The 24,184-nt window shown below is 35.3% G+C and overlaps 1 protein-coding gene across 1 annotated transcript; it reads right to left on the bottom strand.

The window, feature by feature from the left end:
- Positions 1–21,066: 21,066 nt before the first annotated feature.
- Positions 21,067–21,672, bottom strand: LOC126616820 (zinc finger protein 11-like). Its single transcript, XM_050284946.1, has one exon. The coding sequence runs from the start codon at positions 21,670–21,672 to the stop codon at positions 21,067–21,069; it is 606 nt and encodes a 201-aa protein (XP_050140903.1).
- Between the last annotated feature and the right edge of the window lie 2,512 nt (positions 21,673–24,184).

The raw sequence follows: 24,184 nt of genomic DNA, 5'->3' as shown, positions 1-24,184 counted from the left end.
CAACCATTCCAATGGTTGGTCTTCTATCATTAAGGTCCCCTGCCCAATCTGCATCACTATATGCAGTGACATCCAGTGAACCTTTGACATAATGAATACCACATCCTTGAGTAACTCTTAAGTATCTGAGAATTTTTTTAATAGCCATGAAATGGGACTCCATAGGGCTTTGCATAAATTGACATAGCTAATGCAATGTCATGCCTAGTGAATGTTAAGTATTGGAGGACACCAACCAAGCTTCTATATAATGCAGGGTTATTGTAAGGCTTTCCATCATCTTTGAGTAATATGTTGTAGGGCAAGCATGGAGTAGCACATGGTTTAGACAACAACATTTCAGACTTGGTTAACAAATATGTGACATACTTGTCTTGAGATAGGAATACACCATCCTTCTTCTGCATAATTTGGATCCCAAAAAAATATTGAAGTGGTCCAAGTCTTTTATATCAAATTCCTGAGTGAGAGATTGAATAACCTCAGTGATTGCTTGTGTTGCACTTCCTGTTATAATGATGTCATCAACATATAATATCAAGATCACCACAGAACTGCCAACTGCTTTCACAAACAATGATGAATCTGCATCTGTGGATTTAAACCCCAAAGATGGTAGAAAATTAGTGAATTTCTCATTCCAGGCCCTTGGTGCCTGTTTCAATCCATATAAGGATTTATGTAATCTGTAAACATAGTCTCGATGTTTAGTATCAACAAATCTACCATGTACACCTCTTCGTGCAATATGCCATGTAGAAAGGCATTTTTCACATCCAATTGTCTCAATGTTCAGCCAAAGTGTGTAGATAGGGCCATAACTAATCTCACTGTTATAGGTTTAACAACTGGACTAAAAGTCTCTCCATAGTTAATACCCTTTTTCTTGATTAAACCCTTTAGCCACCAGTCCTGCTTTATATCTCCCAATTGAACCAACAACATTCTTCTTGATCTTAAAGACCCATTTACAACCTACTAAGTTCTTGTGCTTTGGTAGAGGAACCAATGACCATGTACCTTGGTTGTGTAAAGCTGAAATCTCATCTTTCATAGCCTTATGCCATATTGGGGATTTTAATGCAGACTTATATGTTGTAGGTTCAATTTGATTCAAATCAACTCCTCCATTTTCATGTATAGCAGCAAGTAGAGCAATTTTCTTTGGGATGCCACTCTTTGACCTTGTATGCATAGGGTGAAGATTGATTGAAGGAATAGATAAAACCACTTCTAGTTGTGCATGTTGGAATTCAAGTACCACATAGAGTGTAGGAGACAAGGGCTGTGTTGTTGGTGCAGCAATGGATTGACTAAAGCTTGAATCTTCTGAATTTGAACTTGAAACTGTAACTGGAATTGTAGTGGAGTATTTTGAAGCTTGATTGATAACAATATTTGGCATGAAACTAGGTATAGGGACTGAACCTAATTGTGTGGGACCTGGTGAGGAACTCAATGTGGAGTGATTTTGTGGTTATGGCAAAACAAGGACATTATTGTGATCTGGTATTGGAATTTGTATTTGTATGAGTGATGGTAGTGGTGTAGTAGTGACAGAGTGATGTTTGGGAACCAAAGATTGGTAAGGAAACTCTATCTCATTAATTATCACCTGTCTAGAGATATATAAAAAAAATTCTAGATACATCATAGCAGAGATACCCTTTATACTTAGATGCATACCCCAAAAAGACACACTTTGTTGCTATGGGTTCTAATTTGGTGCTGTTATATGGTCTTAACCAAGGGTAACAAGAACAACCATATACCTTCAAATGTTGGATCTTAGGTATTGAATTATGCAGCAATTCAAATGGTGATTTATTGTCTAATGTAGGGGATGACATTTTGTTGATTAAGTATACTGAGGTTTGACAAGCAACAGACCAAAACAAGGATGGTAATGAAGCAGATTGTAACGAAGTGATGGATGTTTCAATAATATGTCTATGTTTTCTCTCTGCTATCCCATTCAGTTTTGGTGTATGAGGACATGACATTTGATGGCTCACTCCTTTATCAAAAAGAAACTTTGGAAATGCTTTACTTATATATTCACCACCATCACTTTAGAGAGTTTTTATGGATGTATGAAACTGGTTTAAAATGAAATTGTAAAAGGAAACAAATGTTGCAGAAACATCATTTTTATTGCATATGGGGAAAATCCAACAATAATTGGTACAATGATCAATGAAGGTCACATAGTACTTGAATCCTTTTAAAGACACACAAGGAGTAGGGCCCTACACATCAATATGTACAATATCAAAAGGTTTTACACACTTTGCAACTGAAGGAGAATATGACAGTTTACTGAATTTACCCTCTAAACATGTTTGACACAGTGAAGGTGTACTATCAGCAACACATGAGACATTTGAAGTTCTTAAAACTTAAGAGATTATTGAATTAGAAGGATGACCTAGTCTCTTACTGATTGTAACTTGTTTTCCAAGAAAAGCTGCAAGTTGCCCTTTATTGATTACTCCATGAGACCTTGGTGAGATGATAAGGTACAATCCATTGTTACATAACCCTTTGTAGAGTATCCTCCATGTGGCTTTGTCATGATTCCAAAATGAAAATGCATTGAAAATCAACCAACAATTATTATCCAAATAGATTTTATGCACATACAATAGGTTTTGAGACATTTTTGGTACATAAAGAATAGAATTAAGCTTAATAGGCTTCATTGGAGTTGTGAGGAGAGTTGAACCAATATGAGAGATGACTAAACCTTCACCATTATTTGTCTAGATTGTCTCATTTGATGGATATGGGGTTGCTAATGTGAGATTATTCAATTCTGAAGTCATGTGATTATTGGCATCTGAATTAGTAAGCCAAACTTGTTGATGTGATGGTGCAAATGGCACTAAGAATGGAGAGTAATGACCATTAGATGTGGTAGCATACATGGCATTCATTGGAGAAGGAGAAGGAGAAGTCTTCTGAAAACATGTTTTTGCATTGTGATATGGATTCCTACATATTTGACAACATGAAGAAACACCTATATTTCTATATCTGCAAGTATCAACAAGATGGTTGTTCTTGCCACAAATTTGACATCCCTGTGATGAATTTGTATTTCTGAATCGGCAAGTAGAGGCCAGATGATTGTTTCCCCACAAATTTGGCAAGTTTGAGCTTGAAAGCCATATTTTTGTGATTTTGGTGGCGATGTACCAAGAATTCCAGGAGCAGGACTTGAATGAAAATTCTTGTTGTTGCTAAATTTCGGATTGAAGTTGGAATTGAACTGATTTCTACACCTATATTTCTATATCTGCAAGTATCAGCAAGATGATTGTTCTTGCCACAAATTTGACATCCCTGTGATGAATTTGTATTTCTGAATCGGCAAGTAGAGGCCAGATGATTGTTTCCCCACAAATTTGGCAAGTTTGAGCTTGAAAGCCATAGTTTTGTGATTTTAGTGGCGATGTACCAAGAATTCCAGGAGCAGGACTTGAATGAAAATTCTTGTTGTTGCCAAATTTCGGATTGAAGTTGGAATTGAACTGATTTCTACCTTTGTTGTTGTTATTAAAAGACTTGTATGCATTAGAGTTGGGACTAACATGATTGCCACAAGAGTTGGAAAAAGACTGATTCTTGGAAGTAAAACCATTGTTTTGTGCCATGAGTACATATAACACAGGTGATGTAGATACATTTTAAAGCAAAGTTTCTTCAACAAGTAGTTGAGATCGAAAATCTTTCAATGATATCACAATCTCACGACCCCTAATCATAGATCTTATTGTATTGAATTCAGCAGACAAACCATTTAGTGTAAGAATCACAATATCATCATCATCAAATAATACATCAGCAACAGTCAAGAAATCTCTTGCCTCTTTAATTTTATGCAAATATATTGTGATGGAATCATTACCCTTCTTTATAGTCTGAAGCTCAAATTTGAGTTGAAAGATGCTTGTTCTTGTGACTGTAGAAAATTGTCTTTAAGCCGAGTCCACAAATCTTTGGAACTAATACTGCCAATTGCCCAGGAAATTGCAGTAGGAGACAAAAGTTGTAGTGATCAACTGCATTAATGCTTTATCATGCATCTTCCAAATCTTGTATTCATTTGATAGAACCCTTATGGTAGAATCACCAGATAAGACTGCAGAGTTATCAAAAGATTCTTGACTGAACTGGGCAAGATAGGGTGTTGAACCATCCACAAACCCCATTATGCTATGACCTTAAAGAAGTAACTGCATTTGGAAATGCAAGGCCAAATAATTGAATCATCCAATTTCATGTTTATCGAGCTGGAAACAGATGAAATCAATGATGTGATTGGAGATTGGAGAATATGTACGTAATTGAGAAGTTGTCACCATTGTTGCAGATTGTGATGAAATCGCGAAGTAATCTTGACAAAAAACAAACCACAAACATTTGGTGTGTACACTTTGTAGAAAGCAGAATCAGAAGAAAGGGTGAAGACGAAACACCCAAATTTACCATAAAGAATCACAGTATTACAAAGGAAACTTGAGATGTTAACGGACGCAGATGAAACCAAGATCGAAGAACTGTCAAGTTGCTATGCTTGTTCCGATTATGATACCATGTAAACCATTGAAAGATTTGGTAAGAACTGTTATGCAGAGAGAGAGAAAGAGTAGAAGAAGATTGAGAGATTTTAGAGAGAGAAAGAGATCTTTGGAAATGTATATTCTTTCTTGTTAGTTACAACTGTTTATTACAAGCTATATATAATAGCTATAGTAGCTTGCACTCTAAGCTACAATCACAACAAACTTAACTAACTTTGTAATCTTTTGACACATGTCAATTCCATAGCCATAGGATCTCAATACTCCTAACACTGATTAGGTGCCACTGAACTCAAGGAAAATGTTTTATTAGTCATAAACATTATGTTATACAGTTGGCTCTTCCATATCAATATCTTATAATGCATCACCACGAAGATAACTTCCTATGATTAATCTGTACTTGTAGCACTGCCTTCTCCAAATAATAATGACTTTAGTATTAATCGACCCTTCCTTTGGGGAACAAGAAATTGTAGCTTGCTAACAAACCCTTTAGCCGGAAAATGGGCTTAAAATTCGACAGGAAAATTATATTTTCTTGTAGTGATAGAAAGATTATTGTACTAGGAAACACTTTTAGCAAACGATACTTAATTGCCATGGTAGTAAAATTTTAGCAGATTTTTACTTATAAGTTTTGTGTATTTAAGTGTTGACACACACGCACAAAAAAATGCTACGAAAATATTTACAGATTGGTCATCGGGAACTCAGTCAAAAACAAATTAAATAAACTGAAAAAGTTCATAATTCTTTGAAACCCTAACCATAATAAGGTTCATCAGAGCACTCAATCACATTAGTTGTGGTATAAAATGTTTTACGTTAGTGCCTCTAGTATTACTCATTAAGAAAATAAACCAAACTTATTCCTCACGCCGACTCCAATGGTTGGATTAAAACCTAAATTTTTAATCCAAAAAATTTAGGTTCTAACACAAAAACAATGTTTCTCCTCCAATGCTTTTCACTAAAAACTTTTGTTTGAAATTATTAAAAGACAATTTAGCCAAATTTATTTTGGGTCTTAAAAAAAAAATTATGTAGATTATCCTAATTTATTTTTAGGAATTTTTTTACCTAAAAAACATTTAAATTTTGATAAATAATGAAAAATCACTTACCTACCACATTCTTACACATATGCACCACATGAAAGGTAATGGAAAACCACACATCCTACTCCATTCTTAAACACAAATGCATAGGTTGGTAGAGAGAAGAAAAAAAGGAAGAATTGTTTGATGAAAGTGAATTTTGTGTGGATGTTTGAACAAATATATAGGTATTTAAAGAGTTTTTGGGTGGATTTGATCTAAATATTTTTTTAATTGTTTTAGCCATAGGATTTGATTTTGGGTTGTTAGATCTTTTTTTTTTAATTTTTGAATTTGCTCATATTCGATCTCAACCATTGGATTTAATGCATTTATAAATTTGACTCTTAAAAAAAAAAAAAGATTCTAGACCATTAGTTCAACCAAAGTGGGTCTTTCGATAAAAAAATAGTTGTTCGTCTTTCCGTAAGTGGCCAACATCATTAGAAATTGAGTCTCAATTGTCACATCCCAGCCCGGGCCCCCACCACATCCCGGGCTCGACTCCACCGTAGCACGATATTGTCCGTTTTGGGCCCCGACCATGCCCTCACAGTTTTGTTTTTGGGAACTCACACGAGAATTTCCTAATCGGTCACCCATCATGGGATTGCTCTCGTGCGAACTGGCTTAACTTCGGAGTTTCGATGGAACCTGAAGCCAATGAGCTCCCAAAAGGCCTCGTGCTAGGTAGAGATGAGAATATACATATAAGGCTTAGAGGATTCACTCCCCTGGGCGATGTGGGATCTAACACTAACCACTAACTTCGGCTCATTTGCTAGGTTAAATTTGGCCTAAAGATAAGTTTTAACCCAAACCCTTTTTTAGCCTAGTAATTGGAGAAGCTTTGAGTGAGTTTAAAACTTAAATTTTGAGTTTTAACCCAAAAATTGGAGTTTGTCTCACAAAACTTCAAAAGATATCTAAGTCATGAAGTTGAAGTTAATAAGTTAGCTCCAGCCTCTAGGGCTCCATATATATATATGTGTGTGTGTGTGTGTGTGTGTGTGTTTACAATGAATTCATTGAGATATCACCAAATAATTAGCTCATTGTTGTAAAATCGACGGTATGTGTGCAGTGGAACATAAAGTAGATAAGACATAATATTTACAAGGTTCGGCAACTATGCTTACGTCCTCGGGGCAGCAATAGTACTTTATTTCATTATGTGAAATAATAGGAGTACAAAGATAACTCTTACTATTTTCTCTCTTCTATCTAATTCAGCTCACTGGTATTTTATTCTGTTTCTCTCTTCTTTCTCTTCTTCTTCTCTTCTCTTCTTTTCTTTCTCCTTATGTTTCTTCCTCCGTATGCTTTTATTTTATAGGCAAAAGCTTACTGTAACAACACTATTTGCTTTACAAACTTTCTTCATATGAATGATAACCCATTTGATTTTTCTTTGGATGAATAGTAACAAACTATTCATGTGGGCTATCCACATATTACATTACAACACTCCCCCTTGGATGGCCATATGTCAAGTTCGGTTGCCTCGTTAAAACCTTGATCTGTTTTGGATGCTCCCCCTGATGAGTATTTTCCCCTAATTTTGAATTCTTTAATCTGATTGACTACTATGTTGATGTAATCTGATATTATTCATGGTAGTTGGAGTGTTTGCTTTTAAAGGTGGTTCACATGCACTCCAAATTTTAATGACCATAGGTTTTAACCAAACTCCTGTATTTCTGAGAGATATGAAGATGTAGCAATGAATGTTGCTTCCTTGATCGTTGTAGGATCAATTTATTTCCATATGTAAATACAAATCATTTCTAAGAGCGATTTGTATGCAGGCTAGAGAGATATTCAGATTTTTGCTTGCCCAATAAGACCATGGCTATTAGTGAGTTCTTTGGAATAGAATAAGCACATGTCTATAATTTCCTGGAGTTATCAAAAGATAAACTTTACTTCATTCCAATACCATATGTTGGTATTGTGTTTCATAGAAAATGTAACATCTGACTCAGTGTATAGTACTAAATACTGTAAGACATATACCTTACTAAGATATGGTATTCCTAGACCAAATATCAATTCATCATTTCCCTCACGAGGATGAATGATCTTTCTTAGTGTCTTAATATTGGTTAATCATTTGAGTATTCAACTTGTTGATGCACAAAACCGGAGGGGTCTTGGAACAACGTAAATCCGACTGTGAATCTGCAAGAAAGTAAATAACACAAGATGTATTGTGGTTCACCCCAATATTTGAGCTACATCCATACTGATATTGTATTTATCTGAGAGGATTGTGAAGGAAAGAGCCTCTGTAATGTGAGAGTGAGGCTATGAGAAGGTCAGGGGGCTTCTGAGGGTGAAAGAGCTCTTCCCTATAGCCTAAGAATTGGCATCTCCCAATGAGGAGAGTGAGGAGTCCTTTTATAGAATAAGGGCTCCTCACTTATTACATATTTGCCCCTTCATTTATTACATAATTATATTTGAGTCATCCGAGTATTTATACGAGGTCTAAATACGGAGGCCCTAAGTATGGTATAAACAGTAGTCCCCCAAGTCTTCAGTCAAGAGAGTCTTTTGGCTGGAGACTTGAAATTCAGTCCATGTGTGGGCCAAAGCAACTAGATGTCGTCTAGAATTGATACTCGATATGAGGTGGTACCCAATCTGAAATGATGCTCAACCAGAAGTAGTACATGTTGCAAGGTTGCTCTGCTTGTGGCTTATGTTGCCTTGATTGGTTCGGCTTGTGGCGTTGAAGGTGAGGGATTCCCTTTTATAGAATAAGGGCTCGCTCCTCAATACATAAGTGATGGGCTAAGAGTTGATGCTCACAGCGAGACGGTTGCTCAGTAGGCGACGATGTTATCTAATGATGGTGAGGGAGTCCCTTTTATAAAATAAGGGCTCGCTCCTCAGTACATGAATAATGGGTTAGGAGTGATGCTCGCGGCGAGGCGATTGCTCAGCTGACGACGATGCTCTCTAATGAAGGTGAGGGAGTCCCTTTTATAAAATAAGGGCTCGCTCCTCAGTACATGAATAATGGGTTAGGAGTGATGCTCGCGACAAGGCAGTTGCTCAGCTGGCGGCAATGCTCTCTAATGATGGTGAGGGAGTCACTTTCATAAAATAAAGGCTCGTTCTTCAGTACATAAATAATGGGTTAAGTCCCCCAAGTATTTTTCATGAGGCCCAGTTGAGGCCCAATATATGGTACATAATGTAGTCCCCCAAGTCTTCGGTTAATAGAGTCTATTGGCTGGAGACTTCAAATTGAATCCATGTATGGGCCAAAGTGGTGGTTGTTCGGAGGCGGTATTTGTATACCCTGCATTGAAGCTTTGTAGGTAAAGCTTTGCAAGTGAAGGTTTTGAAGCTAGAGCTTTGTAAATTAAGCTTTTGAAGTTGGAGCTCTCGAAGCTGGAGCTCTGTAAATGAAGTTTTCGAAGCTGATTGACATGAGCAAGAGCTCTGTAAATGAAGCTTTCGAAGCTGATTGACATGAGTGATGCTCATAAATATTTATGTTGATTGACATGAGTGATGCTCATGAATGTTGATATGAATGATGGTTATGAATGTTTATGTATGATTGACATGAGTGATGCTCATGTGTAATTTTGGAGTACTGGACGTACCTTTGATCACCTAGTGGGTGATAATAGCGGCAGGCTGACGAATAATTTTAGAGTACTGGGCGTACTTTTGATCACCTGGTTGGTGATAATAGCGGCAGGGAGCCAAATAAATTTGAAGCCATAGGGCTTGGCTCTTTTGGGCTTGTCATTTTTTTTTTATATATTTTTTATTACCCTGATGGGGTTTATTCAGATGTCTCCCAAAGATAAGAAAAATAAATTACATCATTCATAAATAAATTTGACCCTCTGCTCAATAGGTCACGCCCATAATTCCTTTTTTTGCATGTCATCACCACCGTAATTATGTCTGCTTCTTTTTATCTTCTTTTGCTTTCTGCTTTTGCTTTTTGCTTTTGCTTTTGTTTCCCTTTTTCTAAAATATTCTTTCAACAACATCATGATCTTTTTCTTTTTCTATTCTGCTTTACTTTTGTCTTCGAGCTGGTTGCTGCTGGGACCTTGTAGTGGGATGGCAAACAGCTTGGCATCATTAGATGTCTGAATTCCTTTATCATCGTGGTCGCCAAACCACTTTCCAGCTATGTGTTTAAAGGAACCTGCTTTACCTTCACTGCTTTTCTAGTCAGATGTCACCCAATAGCTTCGAAATCCAACCCGGAATTTCATACTCCCGCCTCTAAACCTTCTTATACATGGCGATCAAATTGCTATCGTCGAACGACAGGCGCCCGGCGAGCAGAACGAAGAGGATGATGTCGCACGACCACGCATTGGCTTTTGAACTGTTGTAGCCGTGCCGGTAAACAGTTTGGGTGCCGTGTACGAGGGGGTTTCACAAACGACACTCAACACTATTCTTAGACCTAGCACTTGGTCGTGCAGGCCTTCGATGGGTTTCACCAGAACTAACTCCACGGCCTCTGTTAGGTTGATGTGTTGATTCACGAGAATTTCTGCGCTGGGCTGGGGAGTTGGCAAATCTTAGGTTATTATTCTCCCAGTTTTTTCTCTGTTCATGAACTGGTTTTTTTTTGTTCTGCTCTAACTTTTGGAGGAGAAGATGCAGATATGTCAGAAACTGCAAATCTCTGACAATTCTAAGACCTCACCACCACCGTCAATGTTGTTGCAAATAGGTACTTTCTGCTCAATCTTTTCCGGGTCGATTTTAGTTTTCAAAGAAATGAAAACTGGTAGCTCTTCTTCCTTGAAGCTGCTTTTTTTTATCTGGATCTAGTATTGGCTCGTGTTTGAATAACGACGGCGTCGAAGACTAAGGTGGATGTTTGGGTTTTGGTGTCTCTGAAAGCACTTCTTTCACTGTCTCTTCGTTTATTGGCGGCGGCGCTCTGCTATCCCCGACTGCGTCAGATCTTAACTCTTCAGTTTCCGCCAACGAATGGTGGTGCTTCTGAGGAGCAAAAGCGGGGGACTTTCTGGCGTCTGTGGTACTCAAACAATAACCCATTTAAAAAATACAAACTTTCAATCGAGATTGCAATCAGATGCTAAATTGGAGAAGGCATTGTGGGGTTTCTGTTGCTGGAATTTAGGGTCACATGGCATGCAACAATGGTGGGTGAAGGTCTTAGTTTGGTAGTTATACAAAGCAGGAGAGACAGAAAGAGGGAGTAGAGAGAGAGTCTTTTCCGAATATGGAGTTTTTAGAGAGAGAAAGTAAGAGGGAGGGACAAGCGGCTTTGTGTTTGTGGGGCTTTTCTGGAAAAGCCCAAGGAGGGAGGTTCTGGGTTCTTGCAGATTCATGGTGAAGGTGAAAAAATGAAAGAGAACCGACATAGCTTTTCGTGCCGTTTCCCACAGACGGCGCCAAATGTTGATGCATAAAACTGGAGGGGTCTTGGAATAACGTAAATCCGATCGTGAATCTGTAAGAAAATAAATAACACAAGATGTATCGTGGTTCACCCCAATGTTTGGACTACGTCCACACTGATATTGTATTTCTCTGAGAGGATTGTAAGGGAGAGAGCCTCTGTAATGTGACAGTGAGGCTTTGAGAGGGTCAGGGGGCTTCTGAGGGTGAGAGAGCTCTTCCCATGGCCTAAGAATTGGCCCCTCCCAATGAGGAGAGTGAGGAGTCATTTTATAGAAAAAGGGCTCCTCACTTATTACATATTTGCCCCTTCATTTATTACATAATTACATTTGATTCCTCCGAGTATTTATATGAGGTCTAAATACGAAGGCCCTAAGTATGGTATAAACACAACTCATAAGCTTCAATCCATATGGTTTTTAATACCATAAACATTTTTGATAAGATTTTTGTTGGCATATTGTTCGATCTGTAGCTCAAGACAATATTCCTTTCAACACTTTATAATCTTTCTAGACTCTTCAGGAGTCCCAATTTAATATCAACTCTTACAAGAGATTTAGTATGTTGCAACAATATCATAATGATAATACTCACTAAGGTAATTTATATCATCTATTGGTATTGAGTACATAATTTATGCTTTACCCTTCCATGGTTTTCTTCAAGCAATTTGAATCATTCAGGGATTTTTTACACTTCATGACACATTTTCCTTTGGAATTTATACAGAGCAACTTGCTTCCATGTATACTTGAGGGATCTACTTTTGGAGATATGCTTCGGGCATGTATAATTCTCCACTGAAATGAACAAGCTTCACAATGAGAAATCATGTTTTCAGGAGTGTATTACAATTTCAGGTTTCAATTGGAAACCTTGTGTCATATCATGTGAGTGTATTTCATTGTATTACAAATGCCCATATGTAACCTTCTAGGTTCAACATTATTTGGTGATTTGTATTATAGGTCAATTTTTCCATGTTCTTGATAAATTGTAATGGAATTGACTTCTCCATTTTTGGCCAATATTTTTTTTTTGTTGACGAACTAAAGAACGTGGCTCAATATCAACATAACTTATTGATGAATTTAGTAGCTATTGAAAACCAAAATTATCATTGGTAATCGTCAATTTGTGATCCCATAATTCTCATGTGCTTGTGCATGCATATTTATAAGTATTTTATTACTTTGGATATCCTTGCCTCTTCAGGGGCTTTACCTTGTCTCTTATAGGGCATTCATCTCTTATTAGATGAATTGTTTGAAAATTTGGATCATAACCTCCTCTAGAGCATTATAAAGCTTGAATTTTTAGTTTCCACTTCTGGGGAGTTGAATCATTGGAACCTACACATCGATCATGCTTTAGGCATAAAATATATTAAAATTGCCCTGTCCATGGAATATCCATTTTGGAACTTGAATCCATGTGCGCGACTGTCATGCTTCGGGCATGCAACATTTCAGTAGTGCCAAGTCTGTGGATAGTCTGACTAAGACTTTAATTTGTGTGGCATCTCTGTAACTTATAATCAATTAGTAATTTTCATTACCTTTTTGTACATCATGTGAATTATATAAACTGGTAGTGTTTGTTGGGGCTACGAGTAGGATTCCCATCATTGAACTTTTTTTCTTCCATTCACTCAGTCAGCCACCAATTTTCTCCTTTGGATTTCTATGGGCTCATTGTTGATCATTCTGCTTCAGTCTCTTGCCCAATAGAAGTTGTGTGCAACTTTTGCCCTTGGATGGTCCATCACTTCTTGGTGACTCATCCATGCTTGGCAGCTTCAATGTAAAGAGTCAACAGCGTACCAATTATTCTGCGGTGTTGGTGACTTGAGATCCGGCTTTAACAACAGTTGAAGATGACTACTTGAGAGAAATGCAAGGTAAATAATGAAGAAAGGTTCCAGGCAGTCGGTTCTGAGCGAAAGTTTGATTTCAGGTTCCGACTTATTGCTTTCTTTCTCTTTGCCTTGCATGTAAGAGTAAGGGCAAAGGAAAAGACAGGGAAAAAGCATGATATGAGATGCTCTTGCTCTCGACCCTAATGATATGAGATACTTTTGCTCTTGAAGAAAGACAGTAGAATGATATGATGTTGATGTAAAGCTTCTCGATCAAAAATATTTCTTGCTGAGAAAATGAGTTTGGCATTTTGAGAGACTTGGTTGAAGATGTATTTTCAGAGAGAAGGAAGACTGAATATGTTGAGAGGTTTGGTTGCACATGCATTTTCGGCAAGGAAGATGAGCTAGGTATTTTGGAGGTATGCCTTGCCATGAAGGACGAAGGTCGACATATATGGGGATTTCCTAATAGCAGGTAGTGGTGCGAATGTGGCCTATCACCCACGCTTGTCGGCAACAGTGGTGTAGTTGGAATAATGAACTTTACTCGTTTTAACTTTGCCAGAGATATTTTGACAGAGTTGTCCTTGATATCCGGAAAGCTAAGATTGCGTATGAGAAATGTTGACGAACTTTATTCAGGAAAATCCAGCTTTTGAAATTCGGAGAGCAGCATCTTGATTTTTTTGAACAAGCGGCTGTGTTGCCTCTCATTTTATAGAGGTATCAATTGTATCCAAAATGCATGCTTTGAAGATTGCTCGCCTGTGAAAATTGTCTCCATTGTATTTCTGAGATTTCACTCTATCCAACCCTTTTGTTTCATGATTTCTGAAAATGGCTTGCCCATCTAACATTTTTTTTCAATTTGCGTCTCGAGGAGATGCACACGAGTCACGTCAGGATAATATATGACGCCCATCATTTTTATCTTCTAATGGCCATCTTACAGTTGAAGACTCTGTGATGAGGGATGATATAACTGCTATAGTAGTAGCTAGGAACCTTCTCATTCCTAGAGATAATTGAATACTTTCAAAGAGGTTTGATGAATTGGTTGTTCAAGACTTTTTAACTTTCAATGTTCAATGTGTGGGTTCTGTATCCAACATAGGCTATCGTCTACTTGCTCGAACTCGCCAAGTCAAAACATTAATAGCTGAGGTGGCAAGTTTTAGACAAGAAATTAGAAGGCTCAAGCACGAGAATAAAGATTTGTACAAACTTGAAAATATTTACTCGACGAGCATGAAAAGAAAGCTCGACCAGATGCTGGAATCCGAAAGTCGGATTCAAAGTGATCACCAGAGATTCGTGGCTAGATTCCCTAGGCAATTGGTGCCTTCCCCTTCTGGTGTTTTGCCAAGTTTTAAGGCATCACATGATCAATCTCCAGTGTCTCCTCCTTCTAGGGTATTGCCAAGTACTGAGGCTTCACATGAGCAACCTTTGTGAAGGCCCTCCCTATTTGTTTGTTTTGTAGTTGTAACTTAAGTGTATGTATAAAAAAAAATATTTCTCCCATTTGATTTTATACATGTCAGAAAGCTTCTACTTTAGCTTGTTATATATGGGAACCCATGGAAACTTCTGGTTCCATGAATATGATTCAATGAGCCTTTAAATATAGATATTTTCTAATGTCATATGTTTCCACATGAGTTTTTCAGCATTACGAATTCATGAAAGTATCTCTTGTGTAAGTTGTTGATGATCACATAATCGAGTTTTGCTAAGTTCACCTTTTTCTTATTCCCAAGAGGAAGAAATTCAAGTATGATGGAAATTGCGATAATTAACTCATACCACATATAACATATGTCTATACAAAATGTTAGAACTTCAAGTTCTTAACATTATTCATATTTTGAACTTCAGGTCAAAACATTATTCATATGTACTTGAAATTTATTCTCAAAATCAACATCATTAGAACCTTTAGGTTCTTATTTTTGGAATTCATACCCATACTTAATCTATACATGGATTAAGGAACTTATGGTCCTCATTTACATGAATCAAGGAACTTTTATCCCTCATTTAATGGTTTGTGGACTAAGGCACTTATGGCCGTCATTTTAATTTAATTGAGGAACTGCTGCTCTCTCAGTTGATTCAAAAACTTCAGGTTTAGATTTGATCGAGGAACTTTGGGTCCGATCCTTTTTTAATGGTGGAACTTCAGGTCCAATCATTTTACATGACGAGGATCAAGAAACTTCAAGTTCTAATCTGATCAAGGAACTTCGGGTCCTTTTATATACTCATCATAAAATGTGGTACACTAAATAAATTAGAGCAATATGTGGTAATTCTAGCCATGGTAAATAAATTGCTTTTAAGTAAATAAAGCTTGTGACAAGAGTTTTAATTAAGCACCATTCACATAAACATGCCAAAACAGAATAGGCAATGATTAAGTCTCCATTTTTTTTTTCTTTTTCTTTGCATGCCACTTTCTTTTGTTTCATCCTTTTTATTTTATTTTCATTTTACAGTTCTAAGTCCTTTTAGTTACCCAGGAAGTAATAGTAACAATAAGTCCCAATTGGTGTTCCTCCTCCGGTGAGTTTCGAAAAAGTTGAAACGGTTCCCATAAGTTTTGGAGTCAAGAGTAGTGTCTGCAACTTATGAGAAGATCTAACCGTTAGATTTAACTCAAAGTTTAGTATGATATGGATAAGAGTATACTAAACAACTTTTTGTGAAGAAACAGTTTCGATCTGAGCTACTGAAAATTGAGTTTTTGTACTCATAAGATGGATGTCCAGTTTTTTTGCGGAATTGGAAACTGAGTTGATGTTTAGACATCTGCAATGATCGCACTATTGGAATTTTCTGAAATTTTGATATAGGTACTGGGTAGATGAACAACTTTCAAGAAGGAAATATCTCAATCCAAGGTTAGCAAGTTGAAGTTCAAATGATATTTACATGGCTGTCAGATTTTCTGTCAATAATAATGATAATAATTATATAACCAAGTGTATATTTACTTTAAGAAAATAAGTTATAAAGCGTTATGAAGATGAAATGAAAAGATTTTCTTATCTATGAGATTCCAGACGACAGAGGTGAGAGGTAGGTAGTGCTTCACTGGATTTATAACGTTGTGATTTCCACCGACACAAGAGCTTCTCGTACTGATAACGTGTTGTAAAATTGATGGTATGTGTGCAGTGGAACATAAAGTAAATAAAACACAATATTTACGAGGTTCGGCAAGTGTGCCTACGTCATCGGGGCAATAGTAATACTTTCTTTCATTATGTGAAATAATAGAAGTAAAAAGATAACTTTCACAATTTTCTTTCTTCTCTCTAGTCCAACTCACTGGTATTTTATTTTGTATCTCTCTTCTTTCTCTTCTTCTTCTCCTCTCTTCTTTTCTTTCTCTTTCTATTTCTTCCTCCGTATGCTCTCATTTTATAGGCAAAAGATTATTGTAGCAACACTATTTACTTTACAAACTTTCTTCATATGAATGATAACCCATTTGATTTTTCTTTGGATGAATAGTAACAAACTATTCATGTGAGCTATCCACATATTACATTACAACATCTTTTGAGATGCTGTAAAACAACAAAAACTTTATTTTAAAGAGCCAAATTCAAAAAGTTTATTTTCAAGAAAGGAAAATGAAAAGTCACTCTTTAAATTTAGATAGCAATTATTCACTTACTAAATATTAAAAAAAAAACATAAATGGACCCTTGAGCAAGGAAAAAAGAAAGAAAGAGAAAGGTGTTCTAGAAAATGAGTGGGTTGGATTTAAATTGTTAATAATAAAATATTCAAAGTTTGTTAAAATTTAAAATTTCTCTGGGAAACGCTCTTACATCAAAATACTATAGTCTCTTACATCAAAATACTATAGTTTGCTTGTCAAATGGGTTATCATTCGGGTGACTTCATTTCTCTAAAATTTGGTTCCTCCAAAGAACTATTAGGAGTCAAACGGAGAGTGTTAAATAGCACTATAAGCAATACCCTAACTACACACAGATACCTAATCCTACTGTAGGTTTTTGGGTCTGATTTCCGTCCCTGATGTGGTTTTGGTCGGTGCAGCTATGAATGCCTTATCAGTTTATTGTATAATGACAATAGTTACTTTCTTTTCTTATCAGTCCCCATCTATTTCGAAATTAAAACTATTCATATTCAATCCCAACACAGTTTCCCATGTTTTTACTTCTTACTCTTCCATATATTATATTTGTTTACCAACCAGATCTTATCTTCTGATTTGAACACTAACATATAATAGGATGCCCTTTGCTTTGATAACTTAAAGTCAAAGCTCTTGTTCTATTGGGATGGTTCTTGAATTACATCACTATTTGCTATATGTATAAGGGGTAATGTTAGGGAGATTAAATTTGTAGACAAAATTTTTTAAACTAAATGACATAGAAGTTGATGATTGAGTTTTACTTAAGCGTTGACAAACGTACTTATTCCTATTGATGACAAATCATATAGTTTGCAAATTTAGTCTACAAATTTAGTCTCCCTAGCATTACCCATGTATATTTGTATAAACTGTGTACTTTCTCTATTGGTGTTAGGTGTAAGAATATTGTAATATTTTAATGTGGCTCACGTGATACGGTTTATGTTTGATATACTCAGTTAATGAATATTGTTTTGGAAGCAATCTTATTAGTCAAATTATGAGAAATGGTTTCCTATTTTATTACTGTGATGGGTGGTACTTAGTTACGGGCTTCATTATAAAACATTTCATCTATTTGCATATAACACTGCACATACCCATCTAATGTGTACACTAATGAAAAACATGTATTAGTGTTTTAACGTGCAGGTAAAGATATATTGTAATATTTTAATGTGGCTCACGTGATACGGTTTATGTTTGATATACTCAGTTAATGAATATTGTTTTGGAAGCAATCTTATTAGTCAAATTATGAGAATTGGTTTCCTATTTTATTACTGTGATGGGTGGTAATTAATTACGGGCTTCATTATAAAACATTTCATCTATTTGCATAGAACACTGCACATACCCATCTAATGTGTACACTAATGAAAAACATGTATTAGTGTTTTAACGTGCAAGTAAAGATATATTGTAATATTTTAATGTGGCTCACGTGATACGGTTTATATTTGATATACTCAGTTAATGAATATTGTTTTGGAAGCAATCTTATTAGTCAAATTATGAGAATTGGTTTCCTATTTTATTACTGTGATGGGTGGTAATTAATTACGGGCTTCATTATAAAACATTTCATCTATTTGCATATAACACTGCACATACCCATCTAATGTGTACATTAATAAAAAACATGTATTAGTGTTTTAACGTGCAAGTAAAGATAGAGAGAGAAACCTATAATTTCCTCCATAATGGCTCATCTATAGATCGTTCAAGGTAGAGATTGTACATGACATTTAACAGCTAATTATCAAGGTATGTAATTTATGTATTCTGAAAGTAATCGTTTGTGAAAATCATGAAGTTCAAGATCTTGGCTCATAGATTAGGTCTTATGATTTTACCTAATTTTAAAGTTTACATCAGGTACAACGAGATGAAGTTTAGGAGAATGATTTACATGGAATGGATTTATTGTTGCCACAGTATCTCGATCTAATAATACAATGCTACATATAAGTTTCTCTATCCACATGACATTGAATTAGTAAATTAAGACACCGTGTGACAAAGCTATGTGGTGGTGAATCCATTTCATATAAGTAGCTCTCGAAGTCTAAAAGTGCTTGCAACGATCAAAATACATAGCATATAAACATAGTATACGACTGTAGATATGGGAGAACAAAGTAGGGAGTTTCAACATAAATGTAGGATATGTGCTCGACTATTGAGTATGAATATCATGGCAAGTATATAATGTGAGGTCGTGGAGTGTTGTCCCACATGAGAAAGTTAAGGGACATTGTACGTGTTCATAATAAGAAGTTCAATTAGTATTCCTTTTTTATTGCCAGTTGATTTTCAGGTGAATTGTAAACTTCTCTTTTATGAGATTGAGAGTATGTTTGTGCACATTTGAAGCCTAACGTCTGCATGTACTCAGTAGTTAAAATTGTTCACTACTAAGATCAATAATTTTGTCAAACATGAAGGGGCATTTAAAGATGTGGAGTGTTGTCCAACATTGGAAAGTTAATGGTCCTTGCATGTTCTTTTAAGAAGTTTGATTACTTTCTTATTGCTGATTAGCAATAAAATATATCAAAACTAACATTATTCTTGATTTAGGGTGGAATCTCAACATATTTCACATATTACATTTGCCTAGTTTCGTTCTTGATACTTTACTAATTACCTCTCCATGTCAAGATATGATACAAATTTTTACAAATTTTTCAATAAAAAAATAGAACTTTTTCTACTACAGACACTAATAAAACTTGTTTACAGCATGCTAGCTTTGTACTTTTCTAGATTTTTAAAAAGCTTATGTAAGCATATTTCCCAGTAATATGACCAATATCAAGAATTCATTCGTCAGACAACCGGATGATAGCTTTTGATGCTCTTCTGATCCCAATTCTTTCATGCTCTTCTTACATATTACATGGAGTTATTAGATCCTTTAATTGTTTGTGCAGAAGTGCATGTACACTCCATTGAGTGAGTGAGCAAAAGAAATCGAACAAGAATTATAGATTTGATTGAAATTTTCCTTTTAACAAGTGCTAAACAAAATAGAGGAAGAACATAGCAAAACAATGTATGACGAGCCAGTTCAATGTACCATGAAAAGACATTGAAAAATTCACTCCTTTTACAATGCATATAGTAAGTAATTGCTCGTTTAGAAATACATTAAAATGGTTGAAAATACTTTTGGTGAAAATATTTTTGAAACCAATTCTTAGTAAATATACAAGTAAATTCTGAAAAAGCGCTTAAAGTATTTTCAGCAAGAAGCACATAAGTGGTGTCAAAAAACAATTCAAGTGCCTTTAAAACCCAAAAACATTTTCTCAAAAAACACTTTCAGTCATTTTAAAAATACTTTTAAACGAGCCTTATATCCTTTTCTGTAATCCTACTATAAGTACATATTCATGCTAACGGACTCACACACATATACAAACTGCTAATATGCTTGTCAATTAATTAAAATGATTAATGGCAAAAAAATAAAAAAAAAATTAACATCTCGAAATGTATATAAGTACACACACATGTATATATATAAAGAGAGTGAGAGAGAAAGAAGGTATTCAGACAATAAGATGCTGAGTATTTTAATTACGCCATATATATCGACAACAATATATTTGCACAATGTATGTAGTATTTGATATGTATGCGCCTAGAAAAAGAAAATCGATAAAACTTAAGAGAGGCATAATATCAAATTAATTAGTCCATGTATTGGCTACATTACTAAGCATATGACTCTAATTTTTCATCATCCAAAGCACCAACTGGGTCTTTCTCTTAATATGCATCCTTTTGCTTAATTTGAAGATAATAGAAATTTAACTCTTCCTATATCTCCTCACATCCTTTACAAAAACAAGAATTGGCAAGTCATGATTTTTTGAGATGCGGGCAAGCATACAGCGCGCATAAGCCTTGGCTACATGCATCTGGCTAGGGTTCTGTCAAATGTCTTCAGCAACATCAGACATTTGTAAACCCTAATTTCTACACAACAAAGGCATGCGTATATATAGCTTTTTCATATTTCCTTGCATACTGATTCAATGTATTTATAAACACGGTCTATCAATCACTAAAAGGGAGTTTTATTCGCTTCAATTACTACTTTCAGTTCCTCGACCGATCATTAAGGCTAAATAAGGTATATAATTCGGTCAAGGTGCATGCGCCTTGAAACTCATAAATATATAAAATCTGGAAAATCTTCAGTTTCTTTATTAATTTTGAAGATTTGAACAATCAAATTGAACCCTTCCCAACAACACAAGGTTAATTATGTACGAACTCAAATGAAAATTCGATACACAATACCAATAAATTATGAATCAACAACATAATGAATAAATAAATTAAAATGTATAAACATGAAAGAAATTAAGATACCCGGATTGAAATAGAGTAATTTCAGATTCATCAGAAGAACTTTCTTGTAGTATTTGCCGTTGATGACGATGAATTTTGAGGCTCAGGTCCTAGTCTAAGCTCAAGGTCTAACTCCGAACCAGATAACTGCAAACTGTTTTCAAGTTGATCCCCGTGAACTTGTGGTGTACCTGGATTTTGATGATCTTTGTTATGTGATGGTGTCTGAGAAAACAGTGCGAGTTGTTGCATAGTGGTGTCACTTTTTTCACTGATCAACCAAGGCCATGGTGCCCTTATTGTGTTTCTATCAATATCACGACCAATAGGCTTATTGTGTTGCAAAGAATTGATGGTAGGGAGTATTGGAGAGTCCAAGGATGGCATCTTTGGGAAGTCCAAAACGTTTTGTTTTTGTTGTTGTTGTTGGTGGTGTTTAGTTTCGATAGTATTAGATGAGGAGACTTGCTTGAGCTTGGCCTTGTCTTTTCGGTGAATGTTCATGTGCCCTCCTAAAGCTTGTGCATTAGTAAACCCTCTTTTACAAAAATTGCACTCATACGACTTTGCTGCTTGTTTGCTTGCTCCTTGTTGTTGTTGATCATCCGATGTCATCACCTGGTCTGAATTTTCTTGATTTGCCTGACTAGAATCCATTGCCAAAACCAAACAATTAACCGAGAGAGAGAGAGAGGGAGAGAGAGAGAGAGATAGAGAAAGGGGGAGAGAGAGAGGGAGAGATGGGACAACTTGTTGGTGGCGAAGAATAATATTTATTTGGGGAGGGAAGGAAGGCCTGCATTCTAGATATTAATTACTTGGAAATTATTTAATTTCTTTCATAGTCATAGCATGTTATACAATTTAAATTGTACCAAGGACAAACAAATTACAAAACTTAGTCATGTTAAACTAGACTTATTACTCTCTAATTACATATATACAAACACTTCTGAAAAACAAGTATTTTGGTTATCATTATATGTTTGGATACCTGTAAAGAAACCAACAAAATTAATTTGTATCTTTTCTTTTATATTTATTTCCAACTTGTTTTGCCTTTGGTGTTTCATAGTGGAACTAATTTAAGCAGATATGCCTTACATTACACTATATGTAGAATCTAGCTAGAACACATATAAAAAACACTAGTCACTTTTTCTTTCTTCACTTTTCTTTTCTTTCTATTTTGGATGAAGTGATAACAACTCTTGGACAATCCTCACAAAATGATAAATAAGATGATTTTAAATAAGCTTGATATGATGACTTCAGTCTGGTTCTTTGTTTTTCTTGTTATATCGATCATGGCAAGAAGTATTACTAAAAATAAGTTCCATTGTTTGTTTTGGAGGGGAAGGGGGTGGGGGATTGTTTAATAGTTGATACTTGATAATTCAAATTACATAAGATCTTTCTCTATGAGATTATAAAGAGAACAAAGGATTTATTCTTATTGTGACATGAGATTTTAACTACCACTTTTCGTGCGCGCCTAAATTTTCATGAAAATTATATCTATAAATATTATTGAGAAATATCTTAAATTTATCATGCACGCATGCCAAAATACGTCTTTTCTTAATATTAAAATTTGAATTCTACTTATACATACCTTTTTTTTAATATTACTGGTGCCAAATTTGAATTCTAAAATAAAACTGTAAGAATACATGCATGCATGAATTATCAATGGATTAAGACTAATTGTATGACCTAATAGTATTAATTAAGAGAATTGTCATTCATGATGACAAACTTGTCTAAAAACATCACCACCTTAATGTTTGATTGATTCGAACTTTTCCATTCCAACAATTGTTTACTAATTGTGAGGTCCTAGGAGAGATTTTTCAGTGTGACCGGTACACGGGGTGATACACCACGTGTCACTATACAAATGGTGAGATATGTGTGTTAAAAAGTTAATAACTTAAAAAATAAAATTTTCCACCACTCCTATTAAAACATGTGGTGTACCACTTGTATTCCCATCACAACTAAAAATTTCTCCATAATTAGGGTTTTGGCCGACCAGGCTGCAGCCATATGGTATCTACAGTGTTATAAATATTTATATTGCCATTTGACAGCCAAAGCCTTGGTAAGACTTTGAAGGTAGAGATAATTGTGAGCAAGTCGGCCAAAGTCCGACTAGTGAGTCCAACCTGGTAATAAGGTTTCATGTGTCATATAATGTAATTAGCACTCGCAGAAATGAGAAAAACGAAGCTGGCAATTAGATTTAAGTCTTCTTAATAAGAACCAACTGACATCATCTCAGCCCTAGATATTTGCCACGTGGAAGCATAAGAACGATAGCTGCTTGATTTTTCTAATCAATTCTTAACGAATACAATTAAACTTTTATAAACTCTTTGCATGTTTACTTGTTTGGTAAGGAATGTGAATATGAAAGATTGAGATTGAGAATGAATGAGTATGAGATAAACATCTTCTCCTAAAGAGATTTTGAATTTTCAGGTGTCTCTAAAGTGTTAGTAAACAAAGGATATGAAATCAATAGAATTTTACGGGCTCTTAAATCTTAAATGAATGCACTATAAAAAATTATTTAAAAATCTGATTAAATACTTGTAAATTTGTTAAAACAAAAATAAATATATAAGGTCCCTCAAAAAGCCCAATTCAGTACCCTGATTTGATTTTTTTATTTTTTTATTTTTTTTTCTGTCTTCCAAAATTTGGACCCTATAATTTCGTTTGTTTGAAAAGGGGTTTGGGAAGCACATTTGTTTGAAAAGGGGTTTGGGAAGCACTTAGAGAATGTAGGCTTTTTATTTAGGCTCTTTCATGGGCCATGGGTTCATACTTAAGAGAATTATGGCTTTTGTTTGCGCTCTCTTTTATGAGAAATTCATGAGTTAAGTAATGGTTCTTACTGGAGGAATTTCACTGGCCCTTGCTGAAGTTGTTTTTTTAAATTTTTTTTTTATTATTATTAGGGGGATTGTTCAAAATTATTACAATAATTCATGAGAAGGACGATTTTTGAATGATAGAAACTTTAACACCCTATCTACTAGAATATTGTACCACATGCTCCTTTGCTAAGTTGATCCAAGGCATATTATGGAAAAGCACCAAAGCTAACCTTTTATTTCATTGTTTTACAACTAATTGTGTGACAAGTTCAATAAAAAAAAAA

This window comes from Malus sylvestris, chromosome 3 (assembly GCF_916048215.2).
Source record: "Malus sylvestris chromosome 3, drMalSylv7.2, whole genome shotgun sequence".
NCBI lineage: Eukaryota > Viridiplantae > Streptophyta > Magnoliopsida > Rosales > Rosaceae > Malus > Malus sylvestris.
This window is presented reverse-complemented; position numbering and strand designations above follow the sequence as displayed.